This window comes from Coenobita brevimanus, chromosome 30 (genome assembly GCF_032717465.1).
Source record: "Coenobita brevimanus isolate Jiangsu-jjx chromosome 30, ASM3271746v2, whole genome shotgun sequence".
Classification (NCBI taxonomy): domain Eukaryota; kingdom Metazoa; phylum Arthropoda; class Malacostraca; order Decapoda; family Coenobitidae; genus Coenobita; species Coenobita brevimanus.
This window is the reverse complement of record NC_136983.1, coordinates 45,000,737-45,023,932: the sequence shown is the minus strand read 5'-3', so window position 1 is coordinate 45,023,932 and position 23,196 is coordinate 45,000,737. Positions and strand designations below refer to the sequence as shown.

Genomic DNA, 23,196 nt, shown 5'->3' with positions numbered 1-23,196 from the left:
ATAATCACCAATCGCCAAATTTTCAAGGCCAAGGAGTTCAGCAGTCTCGCCAAACGCGTGATTCTTACGCCCAGGGACTTCAAAATTCTCAACAAGGGTCTAATTCTAACCCACATCGAGTTCTAAATTCTTATCCACAAAGATTGGCCAATTCTCAGCACGCACCTTATTATCATCCACTCCGAGGAATATTTACCCAGAACAATTCTCAAACTCGGGGACCTAGAAACATGGCAAATTCTCACTTTTCATCCAATTCCCAGCCTCAGCAACTTCTAAACCAGGCTGACTTCAACCCGACATCCAATTCTCAACCCCAGACACCTGTCAATTCTCCCTACACATCCAGTTCTCAGCCACAGGAACCTTTAAACTCAGTATATTCGTACCACACAGCCAATGTTCAGCCCCAGGAACTTCTAAACCCACTCATTTCTCACCAAAGATCCAATTCTCACATTCAGGCACATCAACCACTCAATTCCCAACCCCAAGCACTTCAGGAACAGGATTCCCACCCTCAGGCACTCCAAGACGCCAGTGTTCAGGCCCAGGCGCTTCATCAAACTCAGCAAAATCAGTCCCTTCACCAAACCAGTTTCCAAACTGGAGTTCACCCACACTCACATAATATGATCCCCACACCCACATCCACCATCAACCCAGGCCTCAATCAATCCACAAATAATCCTCAATCAACCTTCAGTCAACCCTCAAACAGGCCTCAATCAACTAATCAACCCACAATCAGGCCCATGTCTACTCGAGGCGTTGGTCAGTGCAAGAAGAAGTACTGGCGGTGCGACAGTCCACCTACGGATCCAGAACCACCCTTAGAAGACCTACAGGAACTCGAGGACCTTCCCGGACACCCCTTCACCGCCCCTCACTGGACACGCTACGCCGACAGGGGCTACACGGTGCTAGGTCAGTTACTCTCTCTCTCTCTCTCTCGCTCTCTCTTTCTCTCTCTCGCTTTCATTTTTCTGTCTACCCATCTGTCTCCCTCTGCATATCTACTCTGCCTGTCCATCTATATATCTATCCATCCATCCATCCATCTGTCTATCTATAAATCTATTATTCTTCGCCATTAGGACGAGAGTTCATAAATATATAGATGGATAGAAACCGACGGTGTGTGTGTGTGTGTGTGTGTGTGTGTGTGTGTGTGTGTGTGTGTGTGTGTGTGTGTGTGTGTGTGTGTGTGTGTGTGTGTGTGTGTGTGTGTGTGTGTGTGTGTGTGTGTGTGTGTGTGTGTGTGTGTGTGTGTGTGAGAGAGAGAGAGAGAGAGAGAGAGAGAGAGAGAACTAGGACTCCTCAGTAAAATAAAGACCTGTACCTTCATCAACAGATCGTAACCAGTCGTCCAGTAAGCGCCTCCCTGACGTACTGATCATCGGAGCCAAGAAATCTGGCACAAGGGCGCTGCTGGCCTTCCTTAGGGTACATCCAAGCATAAGGTACTCTCTCTCTCTCTCTCTCTCTCTCTCTCTCTCTGTCAGGGTCCATCCAAGCATACGGTACTCTCTCTCTCTCTCTCTCTCTCTCTCAGGGTCCATCCAAGCATACGGTACTCTCTCTCTCTCTCTCAGGGTCCAACGAAGAATAAGGTACCACAACATAAGGTGCCACACCCACTATACTCTCTCCACCTTAACTTGGCCCAGTATTTCGTCCTTTTGCAGCTTGTTTCACGTAGCTCAGTGGCAGAAAAAGACAATACTAGGGCTGTACACCCTCTTCATAGCACTTCTTCGTGATTAGCACCATACCCTAGTCTTAATCTATTGCTACAACCCAGCATTCACGATGGAGAGGGCAAATTTAGGCCAAGTTAGAGTAAATGGAGTGTAGCAGGAATATACCACTACATCATGGTGTTTATAGTGAGTGGTTTAATTGGTGCATAAAACTGTGTGTGTGTGTGTGTGTGTGTGTGTGTGTGTGTGTGTGTTGATGTCATATATATGGTTCCTTTGCCAGGGCGTCGGGTCCAGAGGTTCACTACTTCGACAGATTCTACGCCAAGGGACTGGATTGGTACAGGTGAGTGAGTGAGGATGATGATGATGATGATGATGATGATGATGATGATGATGATGATGAGGAGGAGGAGGAGGAGGAGGAGGAGGACGAGGACGAGGACGAGGAGGAGGAGGAGGAGGAATTCTAAGGAAAGCAAACAGCAACAGACCTAATGGTCTTTTTGAGGCTGCCTGTTACAGAGTAGACAATGAATACGAGATCTAACTTTTCATGCTGAAGGATAAGGATAGTACAGCAAGAAGGCTCCCCCCACCTCCAAACCCTCCAGTTAAAACTGGCAGGAAAAAGTGAGAAGGACCACCATGCAGCATGGAAAAACCGACATGGAAATTTCATAGGAAAGACTGAACGAGAAAAGTTACATTCTATAATACTTTATCTATAAGCTACCGGTTTGTATTACTTCTCCAGGGCTGACTGTTTTTCCTCTCCCTCTTACTAATTCCGCGTCCCTCTCCTTCCCCACCTGCCCCTCTTTCTTCTTCCCCTCCCTCACTAATCCCCTCTCTCTCCCCCTCCCCCCCCACCACAGGAGGATGCTGCTCCTGAGCTAAAAGGAGCAACTGGAGAAGACGCCGGCATACTTCACCAGTCCAGGGCTGCCTCTCTTTCTTCCACCCCCTCACTAACTCTCCCTCCCTCCTCCCTCTCTCACTAATTCCCCCTCCCTCCCCCCACAGGAGCAAGCTGCCGCTGAGCCTGGCGTGGCAACTGACGGTGGAGAAGACGCCGGCGTACTTCACCAGTGTGGGGGTGCCAGCCAGGGTGAAACAAGACCTGCCTGGTGCCAAACTCCTGCTGGTGGTGAGGGACCCCGTCACCAGGGCGCTGTCTGACTACACGCAGAGTCTTAGGTGAGGCAGGATTAGGCATGGGCTGGAAGGGTGAGGTAGGATGAGGCAGGGTTAAGCTAGAAAATGTAGGGTGAGCCACAGTGAGGTAGGGATAGGGTAGACGATGCAGGGTGAGGCTGGGTTAAAGCACACACACACACACACACACACACACACACACACACACACACACACACACACCTCTTTCATCTCCAACCCTTTCATCTCTCTCTCTCTCTCTCTTTCATGCGTCTATAGCAAACACCTAAAGCACAAACCATAAAAAAATTGTACCAATATATCTTGCCATAATTCCATAAAACTCGCCTTTAGTACAGAATATACTTTTTCGCCAATCTATCAATGTATCTATCTACCAATCTATATCCGTCTATCTACCTATATGTCTATCTATCTGTCTGTGTATCACCACAAGATTACATTTAAATCCCTTACCACAGTACCACAATCCACCACATCTCTCCAAAATATATAGCATACAACTATCTTTTTTCTTCACTAGTAAATGTATATCTTATGTCACCTGTGCTGGACACCTGTAAGAAGCACAGGTGGGGAGTGTTGGATGAGGTGGCGTTCATGAGGGCTCGAAATGACGGCCGGTAGAACATCTTTCCCTCAACCTAATACATTCTTTTTTTTTTTTTTTTTTAACAAGACAGTAAATGTAAGATGGGAAAATCAGTGAATGTATAGAGTTCCTTGGCTATCTCCTTCCACATCTCCATCAGGCACAAAATACAATGACATTACACACGACTACACACTGTCCCCCTCTACACACACAACCACACTATGTCCCCCTCTACACACACGACCACACACTGTCCCCCTCTACACACAGCACCACACTGTGTCCCCCTCTGCACACACGACCACACACTGTCCCCCTCTACACACACAACCACACACTGTCCCCCTCTACACACACGACCACACACTGTCCTCCTCTACACACATAACCACATTATGTCCCTCTCTACACACACGACCACACTGTGTCCCCCTCTACACACACGACCACACTGTGTCCCCCTCTACACACACGACCACACTGTGTCCCCCTCTACACACACGACCACACTGTCACCCTCTACACACACGACCACACTGTGTCCCCCTCTACACACACGACCACACTGTGTCCCCCTCTACACACACGACCACACTGTCACCCTCTACACACACGACCACACTGTGTCCCCCTCTACACACACGACCACACTGTCACCTTCTACACACACGACCAAACTATGTCCCCCTGTACCATGTCATCTTTCTCTGGTGTACAGTAAACCTTGACAGTACCTTCCCTCGCTGCAGTAAGCACAGGTGGCGTCGTGCATTCGATGAGCTGGCGTTCGTGAGGGCGTCCCCGGGCCTGGTCAACTCAGAATGGGGGCCCATCAGCGGGGGTCTGTACGCCAGGCACCTACAGCGATGGTTGCACTACTTCCCCAGGTCCGCCATACACGTCGTTAGTGGAGAGAACCTGATACGGGACCCGGCCGCCGAGCTGTGCAAAGTACAAGTGAGTCTGGTGTGAATATTAGGGGATTTGCGTGAGTCTGGTGTGAATATTAGGGGATTTGCGTGAGTCTGGTGTGAATATTAGGGGATTTGCGTGAGTCTGGGAAGAATCTTATACGGGACCCAGCCGCCGAACTATGCAAAATTCAGGTGAGTCCGGGATGAATACTGGAGGATATGAAGGAGTCTGTAGGTAAAATCTTATACGGGACCCAGCCGCCGAGCTGTGCAAAGTACAAGTGAGTTTGGTGTGAATACTGGGATATTTGAGGGAGTCTGTGGGAAGAATCCTATACGGGACTCAGCCGCAGAGCTATGCAAAATGCAGGTGAGTTTTGGCCTTAATACTGACAAATTTGAGTAAGTCTAATGCTCATATTCTCGTCGGTTGAGGAAGCTCCCTGACATCTTTTCCTAAGCAATTTAGTTTCCTTATTACACCTTACTGTCCTATTCTCTGTTACATAAATCCTTCCCATATCGCCATACTCTGCATCAAGGATATTCACCAGCCATATCCAAACTAAATCACTAAGGAAGAGGTGTTAAACAGCTTCCTTAACTGACGAGAATACAGGCCTGGGTCATCGGTGGTCGATTTGAGTGGATCTGGGTACATTTGGATAGTTTGGGTAAGTATGGTTTGAGTTCACTGTTTGGGTGATCATACACTGATTTGGGTGAGTATGGGTACACTTGGTTTGTCTGGGTAAGGCTGAGTTAATTTCAGTAGGACAGGACAGATGTGTGAGGGGTGGGTCATTTAGGTTTGATTTGATGTGTGTGTGTGTGTGTGTGTGTGTGTGTGTGTGTGTGTGTGTGTGTGTGTGTGTGTGTGTGTGTGTGTGTGTGTGTTTTACTTATCTGGTTACGGTACGTTCTGTAAAAAGTGCACTGAATTAAGTACATATTGGATGAACTGGGCTGGGATTGTGTGGATTTGGTTTGATCTGAGTATATATATATATATATATATATATATATATATATATATATATATATATATATATATATATATATATATATATATATATATATATATATATATATATATATTTACTTTACAAAGGTGTACAGTAGGTACGTCAGGTCAGGTCAGATAAGGTTAGGTTAAGTTAGGTTAGACAGGGATTAGGTCAGGCTGCGCGGCGTGAGGTTAGGTTAAAGCTGGATTAAGATTAAGATGAAGGTTGGTGTTAGGTTAAGGTTGGCTGGGTCGGGATGAGATGGATAGGATCGATTCACTACGCTCTTACTCCTTCTCTCCTTCACTCACACTCCTTCCTTCCTTCCTCCCTTCCTCCTCCACACTCCTTCCTTCCTTCCTCCCTTTCTCCTCAACACTCCTTCCTTCCTTCCTCCTCCACACTCCTTTCTTCCTCCCTTCTTCCTCCACACTCCTTCCTTCCTTCCCCCCTTTCTCCTCCACACTCCTTCCTTCCTTCTTCCCTTCCTCCTTCCCGTTCTTTTCTTCCTTTTTTTCCTTCCTCCGTCACCCTCTTCCTCTCCCACTCCCTCTACTTCCTTCCTTCCTTCCTCCTCTTCTTCTTCTCCCTCCTTTCGTTTCTCTCTCTCCTTTGTTCCTCCATCTCTCTCCTTGCTTCCAATCTCTCTTCTTTTCCTTCCTTCTTCCTTTCCTCTCTTGTCACTGTTTCGCTCTCTCCTTCCGTCCTCTCTTACCCTGTCTCATCCTCCACCCTCCCCTGTCAATATATATGTACCTATCCATGCCAAAACTACCACTCCACCATCTCAGAAATTCCTTGGTCTGAACAGGGTAATTACAGAAAAAAGCAATTCTTCTAATAAACTGTGCATACACCCACCTGTCTATTAAAATCACCTATGAATCTATATGTATGCTTCCATGTCAAAACTAACACTCCTGCCATCCCCCACAGGAATTCATTGGGCTGTGCAGGGTCACCACAGAAAAGCAATTCAAATACCTATCTATCCACCAACTAATATATTCCAATCCTTTATGAATCTATATGTATGTTTCGAAGTCAAAGCTAACATTCTTGCCATCCCTCCACAGGAATTCCTTGGCCTGCGCAGGGTCATCACAGAGAAGCACTTTTTCTTCAACGTCACTAAGGGGTTTCCGTGCCTGGTAAAGAGGGAGAAGACGGGCCGCCCACACTGCCTGGGGTCATCCAAGGGTCGATCCCACCCACCAGTCTCACAGGCCACACTCAACACCCTCAGGGACTTCTACAGGCCATTCAATTTTAAGTTCTACAAGATGGTCGGACAGAACTTTCGGTGGTAGTGATTCGAAGCTCCGAGACAGTGATAAGGGTGTTTCAATCCAGCACTACTTTCGAACACTTCTAGAAAATGATGCTATAACCAAAGACTCCTACATGCTATTCAAATCCAAGCTGTACACGCTGGTAGGAGAGAACTTTAGGTGGTAGTGATTTGAAGCTCCGAGACAGTGATAAGGGTGTTCCAATCCAGCACTGTCTTCGAACACTTCTAGAAAATGGTGTTAGTGATTCAAATGCCACCAAAGACTCCTACATACGATTCAAATTCAAGCTGCACACGTTGGTCGGACAGAACTTTAGGTGGTAGTGATTTGAAGCTCCGAGACAGTGATAAGGGTGTTCCAATCCAGCAATGTCTTCGAACACTTCTAGAAAATGGTGTTAGTGATCCAAATGCCACCAAAGACTCCTACATACGATTCAAATTCAAGCTGCACACGTTGGTCGGACAGAACTTTAGGTGGTAGTGATTTGAAGCTCCGAGACAGTGATAAGGGTGTTCCAATCCAGCAATGTCTTCGAGCACTTCTAGAAAATGGTGTTAGTGATTCAAATGCCACCAAAGACTCCTACATACGATTCAAATTCAAGTTGTACACGCTGGTCGGACAGAAGTTTAGGTGTTCGTGATTTGATGCAGGTATTAAGAGTGGTTTAAATCAATAACTGACTATAATTTTGTATGTAATGTATTGATACCAAAGACTTCTACAGGTCCTTCTGTTTTTGGTTCTACAAGATAGTCGAACAGGATTATAGGTGGTAGTTATTTGAAATGGATAATGAGGGAGAAGACTTCATAACAAGCGATTAAAGTTCTGCCAATTACACAATGGCACTAAAGACTTCTACAGGAACTTTCGTATTAACTTCAACAAAATGGTCGGAAAGAATTGTAGGTGGCAGTGATTCGACGCTCCAAGAAGCTGTAAGAAGGGTATCGACTGTGTGAGGACGATGGCGGTAGTGGTTCAAGCCTCTGAGAACCAGCTAAAAGTAACACAGCCAAAGACATCTTCAGGTCCTTCAGTTTTAAGTTTTGTAAGACGGTGGGACGGAACTTTAGGCAGTACTGGTTCAATGCTACAGGGAAATGATTACAGTGTTTCAATCGTATAATGAAGCCAAGGACTATTTATACATGCTCTTCAATTCTATGTTATACAGCATGGTGGAATAGAACTTTAAGTGGTACAAATTATCATTAACATCACACACACACACAAAAAAAGCCAAAAACAGTGCCAAAACCTGGTGGCAGTAATTCAAAGCTCCAAAACGCGGTAAAAGGTGCTTCGATTGTGTGCTGCCACCAAGACTGCCTCATGCATACCAGCGTTCAGTTCTTCACGATGGTGGGGCTGAAACTTGTGTGGCTGTGGCTTGAGTCTCTAAGGCCGGTGTTTTCGTTGGTTAAGGAGGCTCCCTGACACCTTTTCCTAAGCGACTTAATCTGCTCATTACACCTTACTGTCCTCTTCTGTGTTCTAATATCGCCATACTCGACTTAAATAATGTACAAAAGGGCATTAACCAGCCATATCCAAGAAATAAGTCACTAAGGAAAAGGTGTTAGGGAGCTTCATTACGCGACGAGCATATCTAAGAGTCAGGTGAAGGATATACAGACAGCAGTGACACCAAAGACTTCAATACAACCTTGAGTTTTAAGTTTTGTGAATTAAGAAATACACTGAGGTGGTCTGGCCATATGGAGAGGATGGAGAGCGAGAGACTAATGAGGAGAGAATATGAGAGTGAGCTGGAGGGGGGGAGAGGGAGGGGAAGGCCGAGGATGAGATGAAGGGATGGAGTGGAGAGGTACAGGAGAGAGGGGGGGGGGGCAGTGAAATGGCGGGGGACAGGGCGACATGGAGGCGATATGTCTGTGGCCACCCCTTACAGGATTAAGGCGTCTGGCAATAGATAGACAGATAGAATTAAGGACATCAAGGAATTTTGCGGCCCTTCAAGATGGTGGTGGTGATGCAAGTGTCTAAGATGTGCTAGGGTAGTGATGTGAGGCTTCAAGATGTAGTAAAAATAAATAAATATATAAAGGGCGTTTCAATCATTCCATACTACCAAAGACTTCAATTTATAAGTTCAATTTATAAGTGAATCAAGGTGGTGACCAGGATTACACGTAAGAAAGTATAAGACGGCTTGAATCCCCAAGAGGTGCCAGAAAACTTTATCTATCTATCTACCCATCTATTATATATCTATCTACCTATCTCTGTCAGACTATCTACCTATCTCTGTCAGACTATCTTTCTATCTACCTACCTACCTGTCTATTTATCTATCTATCCATTATTTATCTACCTATTATATATCTATCTACCTATCTGTCCATCTACCTATCTATCAATCTGTCTATCTATCTATCAGTATGTATGTATGTATCAATCTATCCATCTATTTATCTATTTATCTACCTATCTCTAAATATCTCTCTATCTATCTACAGTAACTATCTATGTCTATCAACCTATCTGTCTATCAATCTATCTATCTATCTATCTATTTATCTATCTACTGAACGCGATGGGTGAGATGAAATTCAACAAAATGGTATGGAAGTGACAGGTGATTAAATTTCTCATGAGGCAATTTATATCTGAGTTTGAATGCCCTGGTGGTGTAGTGGTCTGAAGAGGCCTATCGGGGAAGGAAGAGGAGGTCGGGGAAGAAGGGGAAAGAAGGGGGAGTTGGGGAAGGAAAGGGAAGGAAGGGGAGGAAGGGATGGAAGGGAAGGAAAAGGAATGAAGGGAAGGAAGGGGAAAGAAAAGGAATGAAGGGGAAGGATGGAAGGAAAAAAACAGGAACCAGAGAGAGAGAGAGAGAGAGAGAGAGAGAGGAAACCATGGCAACAGAATGAAAACGAAGAGAAATCCAAAAAGGAAGGAAATGAGTGTTAATAATGCTAATTAGCAGTGGTAATAATAATAATACTAATAATAATAATAGTAATAATAATAATAATAATAATAATAATGATAATAATAATAATAATAAAGAGTATGTAAAGAATAAAACAAGCACAACAAACTCTCTCTCTCTCTCTCTCTCTCACACACACACACACACACACACACACACACACACACACACACACACACACACACACCTCATCACATAATTGCATACAGGTGGAGTCACAAATGATGATGATAATGATAATGATGATGATAATGACGATGATGATGATGATGATGATGATGATGTGTACAAATGAAAATTGTATAATGGTGATTTTTTTTTTCATAACCTTAGTGTATTTGTGTTTCTAAAAGAGTATGAATAGAGAGAGAGAGATGGATAGACACATATAGCTACCGTATGGCTTATAGATAGTTAGACAGACAGGTAGACAAATGCAGACAGATAGATAGACAGATAGATAGACAGATGGATATAGATACATGTATAGCTTAAAGACAGTTAGATAGTTAGACAGTCAGACAGATAGACAGATAGATAGACAGATGAATATAGATACATGTATAGCTTAAAGGGGGACAGTTAGACAGATAGATAGACAGATGAATATGGATACATGTATAGCTTAAAGAGGGACAGTTAGATAGTCAGATAGACAGACAGATAGACAGACAGACAGATAGTTAAATACATAGACTGATGAGTGGATGGGTGGATAAATACAGATTATTATTATTATTATTATTATTATTATTACCATTATAGTTATTATTATTATTATTATTATTATTATTATTTTTATTATTATTATTACTATTATTATTATCATAATTATCTTCACATCAGCAGCAGATACTAACAAGAAGAGGCAACCGTGTAAAGCTCTTCATATTACCTGCTCGTCCCTTCTACACACACACACACACACACACACACACACACACACACAGCTCACCCCAACACCCCTAAAGCTCCCCAAAGCTCCCCGTCCCAGCCAGAATAAGAGGATCATATTTGGTTTTCGGGCCTGTTGTCTTTACTGGTGACGTGTGTGTGTGTGTGTGTGTGTGTGTGTGTGTGTGTGTGTGTGTATTTATTTATATACTTGTACACATGTCGGGCCAAACTATGAGTGTGACTTCCGTAGACTTTCACAGACCACCAAACTATTGCGAAAGATCGGCAGATGTGAAGCTAGGTTAGGTTAGTTTAGGCAGGGTTTGGTTGAATTAGATGATTTTTGGCTGGGTTGGGTTCAGTTGGATTAGGTATAGACGGATTAGGTTAGACTGGGTTAGAATAGGTCGGTTTAAATAGGTTTAGGATGGGTTATATTAGACTGGATTAGGCTGGGTTAGGTTTGGTTAGATTAGGTCATTTTAGGCTTGGCTGGGTTAGGTATGGTTAGGTTAAGTGAGGCTGGGTGAGATTTGGTTGGTTTAGGTATGGTTTGGCGGCGTCAGGTTAGGTTAGGTTAGGTTAGATTAGGTATGGAGAGGTTAGGTGAGGTTAAGTGAGATCAGATACAAACAGACTGGGTTAGGTGGGGTTAAGTAGGATTAGGTTGGGTTAATTTAGATTGGATTAGGTCATTCCAGGTTAGGCGGGGTTCAGGAAGACGAAGTATGGATAGGTTAGGTGAGACGGGGTTAAGTTAAATCGGTTTAGATATAATTAGGTTGGATTGCTGAAGGTGAAGGTGAATTAGGTTTGGCATGGGTAGGCTCGGTGAGATTAGTACAGATTAGATATGGTTAGGAGGGATAAGAAAAATAAATCGCTTCGGAAAAAGTGTTACGTGGCTCTCAACAAGAAGACGGTGTTCAATATATACGGTAAGATTAGGCAATACACACCTCACCTGATTAAAAACATGATATATTAGCCTTATATTTCTCTCCCTCTATCTCTCTCTCTCTCTCGTCCATTAATACTTGTAAATGTCGTTCATTTAATTTACACCACACGTTAATGCCACCAATGATGCGAGAGAGAGAGAGAGAGAGAGAGAGAGGAAACGGGTGGAGGGGACTGAAGAGGAGTCCACAGACCACACTGGATTGATCTGGTGCTCCATCCTCAAAGTCCTTTACTCAGCACATAAATCTCTCTCTCTCTCTCTCTCTCTCTCCCCCCCCCCACTTTAGTTTATATACAGTATATCGTATCGTTAGTATATACTCCAACATACTTGCATGCGTCGGCTTGGTCACCTGATGGCTACTTTCCACGCTGCTCGATCTCTGGCAGCCTTCCTATTTAGTCCCTTAGTTCTGATATCACACTCTATAACCTCGTCCCAGGTCTTTTTTGGTCTGTGTCTTGCAGTCCAACCCCCAACGTTAGCACTTCTCACTTTCCGCACTCAACTGTCAACTTTCATCCTCTCTACATGCCCATACCATCTCAGTCTACCTCTCCTCATCCCAGCACCAATACACTCCGGTCCCACCCTTCTTCTGAACCCTTCATTCGTAATATATATATATATATATATAGATAGATAGATAGCTAGACTGACAGATATGTATGTATGTATGTATGTATGTATGTATCTATCTATCTATCTATCTATCTATCTATATATCTATATATATATATATATATATAGTGTGTGTGTGTGTGTGTGTGTGTGTGCGTGTGTGTGTGTGTGTGTGTGTGTGTGTGTGTGTGTGTGTGTGTGTGTGTGTGTGTGTGTGTGTGTGTAATACAGTGACTGCATGTATCAGTAACATACAAGAAAACATTACCATGCCATATACGCTGTAAGAATAAACAGCTAGGGAAAAGGTGTTAGGGAACCATGTTAAGAGAAGAGATTACATACGTCAGTGCATGTGTGTGTAATAACTATTATCCTGGAAAACAGCTCATGTTATATTATGTTCCCTTCCCTCCACGGAACACATCTGCTTTCACCCACTACCCCAAGCCTGTATTTATCGTTGAGTATTTATGTATGTATATATATATGTATGTATGTATGTAAGGGCTTCTACTACTCTACCCACCTTTTTTATGTTGAAGTATCGTGGTCAGTTTTACTCTTCAACCCTCGTTCGTCACAAATGTCACTCGCTGGGGTAACGCCTGCGGGAGAAGCTCAGAAAAAAAGTGCAGTGGGTGATTGTTTAAGTGTGTCACCGATCTAACAACCCTAACAGCCCTAACAAGCCTAAGAAACCTAACAACCAAAGCAAAGTAACACTCACCACCCACGAGTTTGTACGAAGGGTTGGCTGGGTTGCTCCCTCGGCGATTTATAGTTTTACCTGTAAAAGATACCGTATTGCATTAGTAAAGCTATAAAGCTATAACGGTATAAGAGATATCAAACCACCATACACCAAACTAGGCTTGAGCCAGAAGCATGTCATATGATATCGCAAATCAAAGTCACCACTATCTTTAAGTTATATATCGTTGCGTTTCGTTTATAAAGGTTCTAACATGCTTACATGCGTCGGCCTTGGGCATCTAATGGCGGCACTCCATGCTCCTCGATCTCTGGCAGCCTCCCTATTCAGTCCCTTATTCCTAAGGTCACACTCTATGACCCCGTCCCAGGTCCCCTTCGGTATGCCTCTCGCAACCCTACCCCCAACGCCAATACCTCCTACCTTAGCACTCAAATGTCATCCCCCATCCCCTCCACATGCCCAAACCGTTCCAGTCCATCCCTGCTCCTCACAAAACCAACACACACCAGTCCCATTGCTCCTCCCAACTCGCCCATCGCAAACCCAGCTCCCCCAGGACCCACATTCAAGAACGAACTGCACATCCACGCAATTATTCTCTTATATATATATATATATATATATATATATATATATATATATATATATATATATATATATATATATAAATATATATATAGGCTATAAACACCTCACCCTGCACAAACTTCTTGGTTTCTAGTCAAAATCCAGCCCCATTCTGACTACACATGGTCATCAAGTGAGGGGACTGGGGTTAATGATCTACAGTTTGGCTGAGAAAAACGACATTCACACCAAACACTGAAGCATATATATACCTTGCACGAAGCGACGCACTCTTCACATGTGAAGAGAATGGAGAATGAAAGACTGACTAAGAGGGTGTGTGTAGGTGAGGTGGAGGGAGGGAGAGGGAGAGGTAGACCGAGGATGAGGTGGAGGGATGGAGTTGAGAGGTACGTATATGAGGGAGGGAGGGGTGAGTTGGGGGAGGGTAGTCAAATGGTGGGTGACAGAGCGACTTGGAGGCGTTTTGTCTGCGGCCACCCTTTGCGGGATTAGGGCGTCGGGCTATAGATAGATAGATAGATAGACGAAGCGACGAGATCTAGGGTGTTGAATCCAAGAACAACTGATCAGGTTCACTTGTTGCAGGAAGAACGAAGCACTAGGAAAGACCTCGCATCCTCACTGCCTTCTCCATCCTAGAAAAAATAAACCAACGATCAATATTCTTCTGGTGACTAAGGCCCCATATTCTCGATGCATAAGGAGGCTCCCTATCACCTTCTCCTTAGCGATTTATTTTTGGATACGACTGGTTAATGTCATTTTGTTCGTTGTTTAGCCTATGCAGAGAATGGCGATATGAGAAGGATTTATATAACATAGATTAGAACAGTAAGGTGTAATAAGCAAAATAAATAGCTTAGGAAGAGGTGTTTGGGAGCTTTCTTAACTGACGAGAATAAGGGTCGAAGATTGTTTTTGTAGGATGAACTACTCGTATGACATGGAAAGATTCTGTACACACACACACACACACACACACACACACACACACACACACACACACACACACACACACACACAACACAAACCTTGTCCTTCCACTTCTCTACATCCTTCACAAGCACACACACACACACACACACACACACACACACACACACACACACACACACACACACACACACACACACACACACACACACCTCAAACCTCCTTCTCCCACCAATTCTCCACATCGTCCGTCACACACTTACTCCTCCAACACACTACACACCTCCACATGTCACCACTTCGGCGCTAGCACCCACCGTCCATCTTGAATACATGCTAGGGCTGTCTCGTACGCTATGTCGGCGGGTCTTATGGTCTGCTTTCATAAGACACAAATCTTTAAACTGCTCCTATGCTCCAGCCGGGATTCACACCCTAACACCATTTCCTAAGCGATTTATTTGCTTATTCTACCTTCCTGTCCTCTTCTGGGTTACATTAATCTCTTCAATAATGCCATACTCTGCATAAGCATCGTACAAGATGCTATTAACTAGCCATATCCAAAAATAAATCGCTAAGGGAGAGGTGTTAGGGAGCTTACTTAAACATTCTCTTAATTACCACCTGACCTTGCCACTAACTTCGCCTGAGAGAGAGAGAGAGAGAGAGAGAGAGAGAGAGAGAGAGAGAGAGAGAGAGAGAGAGAGAGAGAGAGTGGCAAGGCAAGAAAGGAGAGGAAGAATGACATGGAAAGGGGGAAGGGAAGGGATAGGGAATGTGGAGGGACTTTGAAAGGCTGGAGAGGGAGGTAGGGGAGAGGAGGAAGAGAAGGAGGGATTGGAGAGTATGGAGGGAGGGAATGATGAGAGGGAGGGATTGCAGAGTATGGAGGGAGGGAATGATGAGAGGGAGGGATTGGAGAGTATGGAGGGAGGGAATGATGAGAGGGAGGGATTGGAGAGTATGGAGGGAGGGAATGATGAGAGGGAGGGATTGGAGAGTATGGAGGGAGGGAATGATGAGAGGGAGGGATTGGAGAGTATGGAGGGAGGGAATGATGAGAGGGAGGGATTGGAGAGTATGGAGGGAGGGAATGATGAGAGGGAGGGATTGGAGAGTATGGAGGGAGGGAATGATGAGAGGGAGGGATTGGAGAGTATGGAGGGAGGGAATGATGAGAGGGAGGGATTGGAGAGTATGGAGGGAGGGAATGATGAGAGGGAGGGAGGTGGAGGAGGTTGGGAGGAGCAGAGTTGGGATGGAGAGGAGGGAAGTGGAGGAGTTGAGAAGGGGAGGGAAGATTATAGTGGAGAGGATTAGAGAAAGTTAGAGGTAGGCTGGAGGAGGAGGAGGAGGAGGAGGAGGAGGATAAAAAAAAGGTAAGCAATAAGATACCGTAGTGATGATGATGATGATGATGATGATGATGATGATGATGATGATGATGATGATGATGAAGATGATGATGATGATGATGGTGATGATGATGATGATATTGATTGGAAAGAAAGAGGAAGGGAAGAAAGAAGGAGAAATTAAAGAAAGAAGAGGGAAGGAGAGAGTGAGAGACGGGGAGGGCGAACAGCTTTGGAAAATGTGTAATTGAGTTGGGGACGTGAGAGAGAGAGAGAGAAAGAGAGAGAGAGAGAGAGAGAGAGAGAGAGAGAGTTAAATCCGTCCATAGAGTTAGAACTTCTCTCGTTTGAAGTGAATCGCCTAGTAGATGTGGACTAAACTCATTTAATTAATTCAATTCACATACTCACTTCTGCTCTCTCTCTCTCTCTCTTTCTTTGTGACAGCCAATGGGCATAGTGTGTCATGCTATGTGTAGTAACTTTATCAGAGGATGTGGCAAAGTTGCGCTCTCTCTCTCTCTCTCTCTCTCTCTCTCTCTCTCTCAGTGACCGCCAATGGGCACAGTGTGTCTTGCTATGTGTAGTAACTTTGTTAATGGATGTGGCAAAGTTGCTCTCTCTCTCTCTCTCTCTCTCTCTCTCTCTCTCTCTCTCTCTCTCTCTCTCTCTCAGTGACAGCCAATGGATATACTATAGTGTGTCTTGCTATGTGTACTAACTTTGTCATTGAATGTGGCACAGTTGCTCTCTGTCTGTCTGTCTGTCTGTCTGTCTGTCTGTCTGTCTCTCTATCTATCTATCTATCTCAGTGACAGCCAATGGATATACTATAGTGTGTCTTGCTATGTGTACTAACTTTGTCATTGAATGTGGCACAGTTGCTCTCTGTCTGTCTGTCTGTCTGTCTGTCTGTCTCTATCTATCTCAGTGACAGCCAATGGATATACTATAGTGTGTCTTGCTATGTGTACTAACTTTGTCATTGAATGTGGCACAGTTGCTCTCTGTCTCTCTCTCTCTCTCTCTCTCTCTCAGTGACAGCCAATGGATATACTATAGTGTGTCTTGCTATGTGTACTAACTTAGTCATTGAATGTGGCACAGTTGCTCTCTCTCTCTCTCTCTCTCTCTCTCTTGTTATATGAGATAACTTTTCCCCCACCACCACCACCACACTGTCAATACACGTGACACGGTTATCCTATCTCACTCACTCACTCGCTTTTATCATTTGCTCACTTTTTCCTGTTACTCTCTCTCTCTCTCTTTCTTTCCCCCACAAACTTCCTCCTCTTTCTTTCTCATTCTCTTTCCCTGCCTCTCTTTTCTGTTTTTTTTTTTATATATCATCGTCCATTCTCCTTCCCTCTTTTATTTCACTTTCTTCTTGTTCTTCCTCTTCTTCTCTTTCTATATCTGTCTGTCTGTCTGTCTGCCCCCCTCTCTCTCTCTCAACTCCTTTCCCCTTTTCTCCACTCTTCTCTCCACTCTTCCCTCCTCTCTCGTGTCTTATCTTCTCTTGTCTTCACCTACCGTACCCACCTCCTCCTCCTTCTCCTACACCTCTTTCTCCTCCATCTCCCCCTTCTTCTCCTCTTCCTCCTCCTCCTCCTCCTCCTCGCTCTTCTATCCCCCACTCCTCTTTGCATCTGTATTCCATTTTCCCTCCACTTCAAGATTTTTCTGGAACCTCTCTCTCTCTCTCTCTCTCTCTCTCTCCTATTGATATCACATCGGCAAATGCTTTTCTGAATTCTCTAGCTGTATTCTTCCCCTTAAGTCAGGCAAGCAGCACCCGTCTGGCAACACACTATCGCCCCAATCCTATCCACCTCTCTAAAACAAGTCAACTTTGGAACTGTCATCCTATGTCTGTCCTTCCCTCTGCCTATGACCTCCAGTATTTTAAACATTGTGCGTCCAGGCATCTTGAAAAGAAGGAGTCTTTATTCTGGCTACTTTTTTTTTTCCCCTTTTTTCCGGGTAACAGCATTTTAGTGAACTTCCAGCTTTTGGTTCTGAAACACACACACACACACACACACACACACACACACCGCTCGCTGGTGCAGTGGTAACGTTCCCGCTTGCCAACTGGTGGACGGGGGTTCGCGCCTCGCTCAGGTTGCGAATAGTTTCACTGACGAAGTGGGTGGTTACTGTCCCCCTTAAGCAAGGGGACGTGTGTGTGTGTGTGTGTGTGAAGGTCACAGCCTTGCCCTTAGATCGGACTATATGAGCTCTCAGCTCCCTTCCGGGAGGGTAAAAGCTGACGATCACGACCATCAAGTGATCCTGACCGACCCGGTGAATTACACACAGGCAAACGCGTGCGAACACTCAAACACAAATACATACACATATTCACATCTATTTATCTATCTATCCATCTATCCATAAGTGTCTTTTTACTTGTGTATCTGTTATCTGTGTATCTATCTCTCGACGGTATCTATCTGTCTGTCTATCCAGTTAAGCATAGCCAATTCGGCCAACGTACTGCGTCATATGTAATTGATTTCCCTGACGCCATGACAAATGGTTCCACTCGTATATTGTAGCTCTCTCTCTCTCTCTCTCTCTCTCTATTAAACAATGGAAGTGAGATATGACCAACCTTCCTACTGCCAATGACTTTCTACACACACACACTCACACACACACACACACACACACACACACACACACACACACAGAGTCGAAGAAAATCATTAGCAAAGTACCAAGACAGCAATTATTTCAAGCACAGAATGAAGAAAAAAAAAAAAGATTGATAAACAGGACGGGACTGAATGATAGAGACAAAAAGATGAGCGAACCAAAAAGCAAATATAAGCAACATACAGAGCTGCCTGGATCACCACTCACCGTGTTTCACCTCTTCTCATCAGATTTCGTACAATGCATAACGGGGATTTGGAGACGGGGGAGGGGGGGTACTGGACACACCGGTAAATCTGTCTGTTCGTCTGTTAATCCACCTGTTTGTTTACCAGCCGGTATATGTATCCCTAGAGCATAAATTAATGAAACGCGATTGTGTAAAAATGAGAAATATATAACTACGATGAAAAAAAAAAATGATACGGTAATTAATAAAGCAAAAATGAAAAGACTGGTGAAAAAATATCCGCAATAAATGGAATATGGAACAGTGAGCAGCTTCCATGAATTACTAATGACTTTCCATCATAACTCTGTGCAGGAAAATTTATATTACAGTTATATTTTACGAAAGGAACTAAAGATCAGAAAATCAGAGAATGTCATTCAGTGTAGGACTGAATTTTATTATCTATACAAAGAATCTGAGAGAGAGAGAGAGAGAGAGAGAGAGAGAGAGAGAGCACTGTATGAATAAGCTAAAGTGAATGCTCAATACCCCATTCAGTTTAGGCTATTCATAAAAGGTTCACAGAAATATGTGTAGATAGATAGACAGATATGTAAATAGACGGGAAAATGGACGGACAGACAGATGTAGGGATGGATAGATACATAAACAGGCAGGTAGTCATATAGGTAGATAGACAGATAGATAGATAAAGTAGGTAGACAGATACGTATGTAGGCAGACAGACAGGTAGATAATTAGACAGACAGATAGATACAGACAGATAGATAGATAGACAGGTAGATGGATAGTTAAGTACCGTAAATGTCAAGGGCAATGAATACAGTGACATTTGTACATAACTATGCTATATATAACACTGTCATGGGAAAAGGTTATGATAGATAAATAGATAGATAAATAGACAGACAAGCTGGCAGATACATAGACAGACAGACAGAAGAATAGACAGACAGACGAGATAGACAGATAGATGAATAGATACAGATATAGATAGAGGGATAAAAGAATAAAGACATACATAGACAGGTAGGAAGATCGACAGATAGCCTGGAGATAGATAGACATGGATAGACAGATACATACATAAATAGACAGGTAGGCTAGACAGACTAACTGATGGACGAAGGTTGGTAGATCGACATAATAGCGTAGAATAGACAGATACACACAGATAGACAGACAGATAGATAGACAGCTGGATAACTCTAGCACTGACATTGCACACGTATATTGCACACTTCGCTTCAGGGTGGAGAGAGAGAGAGAGAGAGAGAGAGAGAGAGAGAGAGAGAGAGAGAGAGAGAGAGAGAGAGAGAGAGAGAGATGCCAAAATTAGTAATACGGTACTCAAAAGCTCCATATTCTCATCGCTGCAGGAGGCTCCCTATCACCTCTTCCATAGCGATTTAATTTTGGGGTATGGTTGGATATGATACTTTTTTACTTTATTTATACAGAGTACGGCGATATTGCAAGGATTTGTACAACAGGACAGTAAGGCGTAATGAACAAAATAAATCGCTTAAGAAGAGGCGTTAGGGAACTTCCTTAACCAACGTGAATAACCAACACTTCTAAATATAAACTAATGTGGTCACCCCTTCCAGGACTGAGGCGTCTGGCTATTGACATACAGAAAGGTAGATGGATAGACAGATAGATTAAATGTGAGTCTCTTACATGGCTTAAATCATCTGGCATTATAAGGCAATACATACTAGAGCTGTAGATAGTGCTCTCTCTCTCTCTCTCTCTATTATGAAGGCGTGAGAGTTATTGTTATAATACAAACGTCAGGATACAACAAATGCTTCGAGATGGGTCGTTATTTGAGCGATTTTTTGACTCAAAGGTTATGAAAAATGGAAATATCCACGTGTACAGTATTCATTTATAGCAAAGAAAGTTTAACAGATCATGCTGCAGATCAAGCTGAAATTTAAATGTCTTGTGGCGAATTTGTTAGTGATGATGGCAACACCGCAAATACGATGTTGACTGTTGAAGTTCAGTCAGTCTGCTGGAAAGTGTGGAAGTGGTGGGGGCTGCCGGAGATTTTGAATCCACAAGTGAAATTTCAATGTTTGTCAAGGTTGGTAGAATATTAATTAGTTAGAAATTATAGACATAACACACAGGACAAGCTTAAACTGTAATGTGCAAAGTAAATCGACGACAGAGATGCTAGGAATGCTGTGCCACCTACCGGTATCCTCGTTCACAGCACCACGAAAAGTAGTCATATTTACCTAACTCGGTACCACTTAACATACGTTCAGTTATAATACTAATACATATAAATGGAATAAAATGTACAGTAACACTAATGTCTTCAGTAATTGGTAGGCGAAATATACAGTGGCGCTGATGTAATATGGCGATTTATACATTACTGACTACTACTGCTGCTACTGCTAAAGTAGTAGTAATAGTAACTTAATATTCTTAGGTTACTCAGACCCCATTATTTTACCCAATAACAGCAACAGTTCATATATACAAAGCCCGTTAATAATACTCTACACTCACCAGTTTCAAGTCTGATGTGATGCCCAATAATGTAGTTTCAGTTTGAGGAAGCTTACATATCACGTCAGATTTTTCCTGTTAAGCGTTAATAATATTTTTTCTGGGCATCATAATGTACTTCTAGGGTTCAGAAAATAAGTAACACTGATTATACAAAGCTCTGATTATTTCCGACACCAATACAATTTCTCAAGGAATAAAATACGAGTTAAAAGTCCACGTTTGATTTTAGGCATTGCACTTCATTTTCCTCCAATAATGCGCAAAATGACATCTTTAGAGTGGCACAGAGTACGTCCAGAGTTTAAAAAATACAATTTGCTGATTATATGAATAAAGTTCTGGTACAGTGTTTCTGGCACCAATTACAATTTCTCGATTGATAAACATGTAACAGTTCAAGTTTTATTTCACTGATATTTCCCCAAATTAAGCGTTAACAAGGTTCCGAAGCGCTAAAAATACGTTCAAGGTTCAGGAATACGTTAGAACTATTACATAACGCACCAGTACAATTTTTCCCTGATTAATTCAAATGTTTTCGAAAGCTGAACACGATTAAAATGTCCACAATACTGAGCTATTTCACGTCATATTTCCCCACTCACACGTTAACTTATGTCTTCCTTAGCACCGTAAAGTACTTACATATTTCAAAAGTATGTTAGGCTGTTCACATAAAGTCTGGTACAGCATTTCAAGCACTGTTTACGACTTTTCGAGGGGTAAACACAAATTCAACGTCCACTCGTTTGACATATTGACACTGAATCACTGATGCCAGATCGGTATAGTATCCACATCTTCAACTTTCCTATATTGCTTCCTTCATGTAATCTTTATTTTTTTCTGAAGCTTGATATAACAATGCAGCATAAATATTAAAGCTTAGGGATATTATCCTCACAGCGAGCTACAACGTGATATTAGAGGCCACTTAATTGTAGAATTTTCTTCCAGGAATTGGCAAGACATCTCTTCAAGCGCGTTTGCATAACTCCAAAACAAACATAGCGTGAAATTTCTCGACGATTTTTGCATATTGGTGGGAACAGCGTTAGTACTCAGACTGACAACAGACGATTTTATTTAGCTGAGAGCCTAGGAGTGTTACTGCCGGTGTTACGTGGTGAGTTGTCCCCCCGTGGTGATTTGTCTGCTGGGTTTGGTGACAATGAACGGGAATTCAGTAGACATCTGACAGCAGCAAAATTGTTGTCCTGAAAATATTACCATGCTGTGTGCACCCTAACCTAACCTAAGGAAACCCAGCCCAACCTAATCTTACCCAACTCATAACCTAACCTAACCCAACCCATAACCCTACTCAGCCCAGCCTAACCTAATCCAAATCTAGGCAAAAAATGGGGAAGGGACATCTGACCACGGCTCAAAATTTATCAGTTTCCGCGCGTGTGTACCTTGCCCAGGCGACAACTCACCAAGTTACATCAATGACCCTGCCATGATCGGAACAGCTCCAGTGTTTTATTCAAGCAAGAGCCAGAACATGACTCCATATTTGCCTGGACCTCGCATACGGTAAGTTTTCATAATAAACTGATAGCCTGTATATTTATTTATTTTCCATAAACTAATATTGGATTTCATTGCACTGGTTATGATGCAGTGATTGCGCATTTTATTTACTATTTTTTACTCACTAGGGTAGAGTTATTTTAGATTGATACATTTAAATGAAAGTGAGGGCGGTGTGACTTGGAGATAGAGCAACCTGATAGTGGTGAACAGGGTAGCGTTTCGTTTATGGCCACCTCTTCCAGTATTACGGCGTTTGACTGCAGGCAGGTTAATGTATGATGCATTTCCGTGGCCGTTTTATTTGTGTAGTGTGGTGTATATTGAAATGTATGTGCTTAATAGTATTATGGCGCCGTTTTTATTCTCTTTGGTCCAGTTGCGTCTTATTGCGCTTATTTTTTTGTTTCCAGACGGTTTCCTTCAGCGTAGGGGTTAATGAAAGCTGTATATAACCCCTCAAGTTGCGAAAGCCTCGAATAAGCTGAATAAAATCGTCTGGAGATGAATACAATGAAAAAACCGACATCG

At 43.2% G+C, this 23,196-nt stretch overlaps 1 protein-coding gene across 1 annotated transcript; it reads left to right on the top strand.

Moving 5' to 3' along the window:
* The first annotated feature begins 230 nt into the window (after nt 1-230).
* Nucleotides 231-6,711, top strand: LOC145395316 (heparan sulfate glucosamine 3-O-sulfotransferase 6-like). The gene is made up of 6 exons (XM_080268994.1): nt 231-927; nt 1,355-1,463; nt 1,987-2,049; nt 2,730-2,903; nt 4,227-4,434; nt 6,475-6,711. Exons 1-6 carry the CDS (start codon nt 231-233, stop codon nt 6,706-6,708), a joined length of 1,485 nt encoding a protein of 494 aa, XP_080125120.1. The 3' UTR covers nt 6,709-6,711.
* Nucleotides 6,712-23,196: the final 16,485 nt, after the last annotated feature.

What these genes read in the sequence shown, in the direction of transcription:
- LOC145395316 (XM_080268994.1), top strand. Translation starts at nt 231, where the DNA reads ATGGCAAATTCTCACTTTTCATCCAATTCCCAGCCTCAGCAACTTCTA. An exon ending in AAGGGACTGGATTGGTACAG is followed by an intron (nt 2,050 to 2,729) that starts GTGAGTGAGTGA and finishes CTCCCCCCACAG; the next exon opens with GAGCAAGCTGCCGCTGAGCC. An exon ending in CCGAGCTGTGCAAAGTACAA is followed by an intron (nt 4,435 to 6,474) that starts GTGAGTCTGGTG and finishes ATCCCTCCACAG; the next exon opens with GAATTCCTTGGCCTGCGCAG.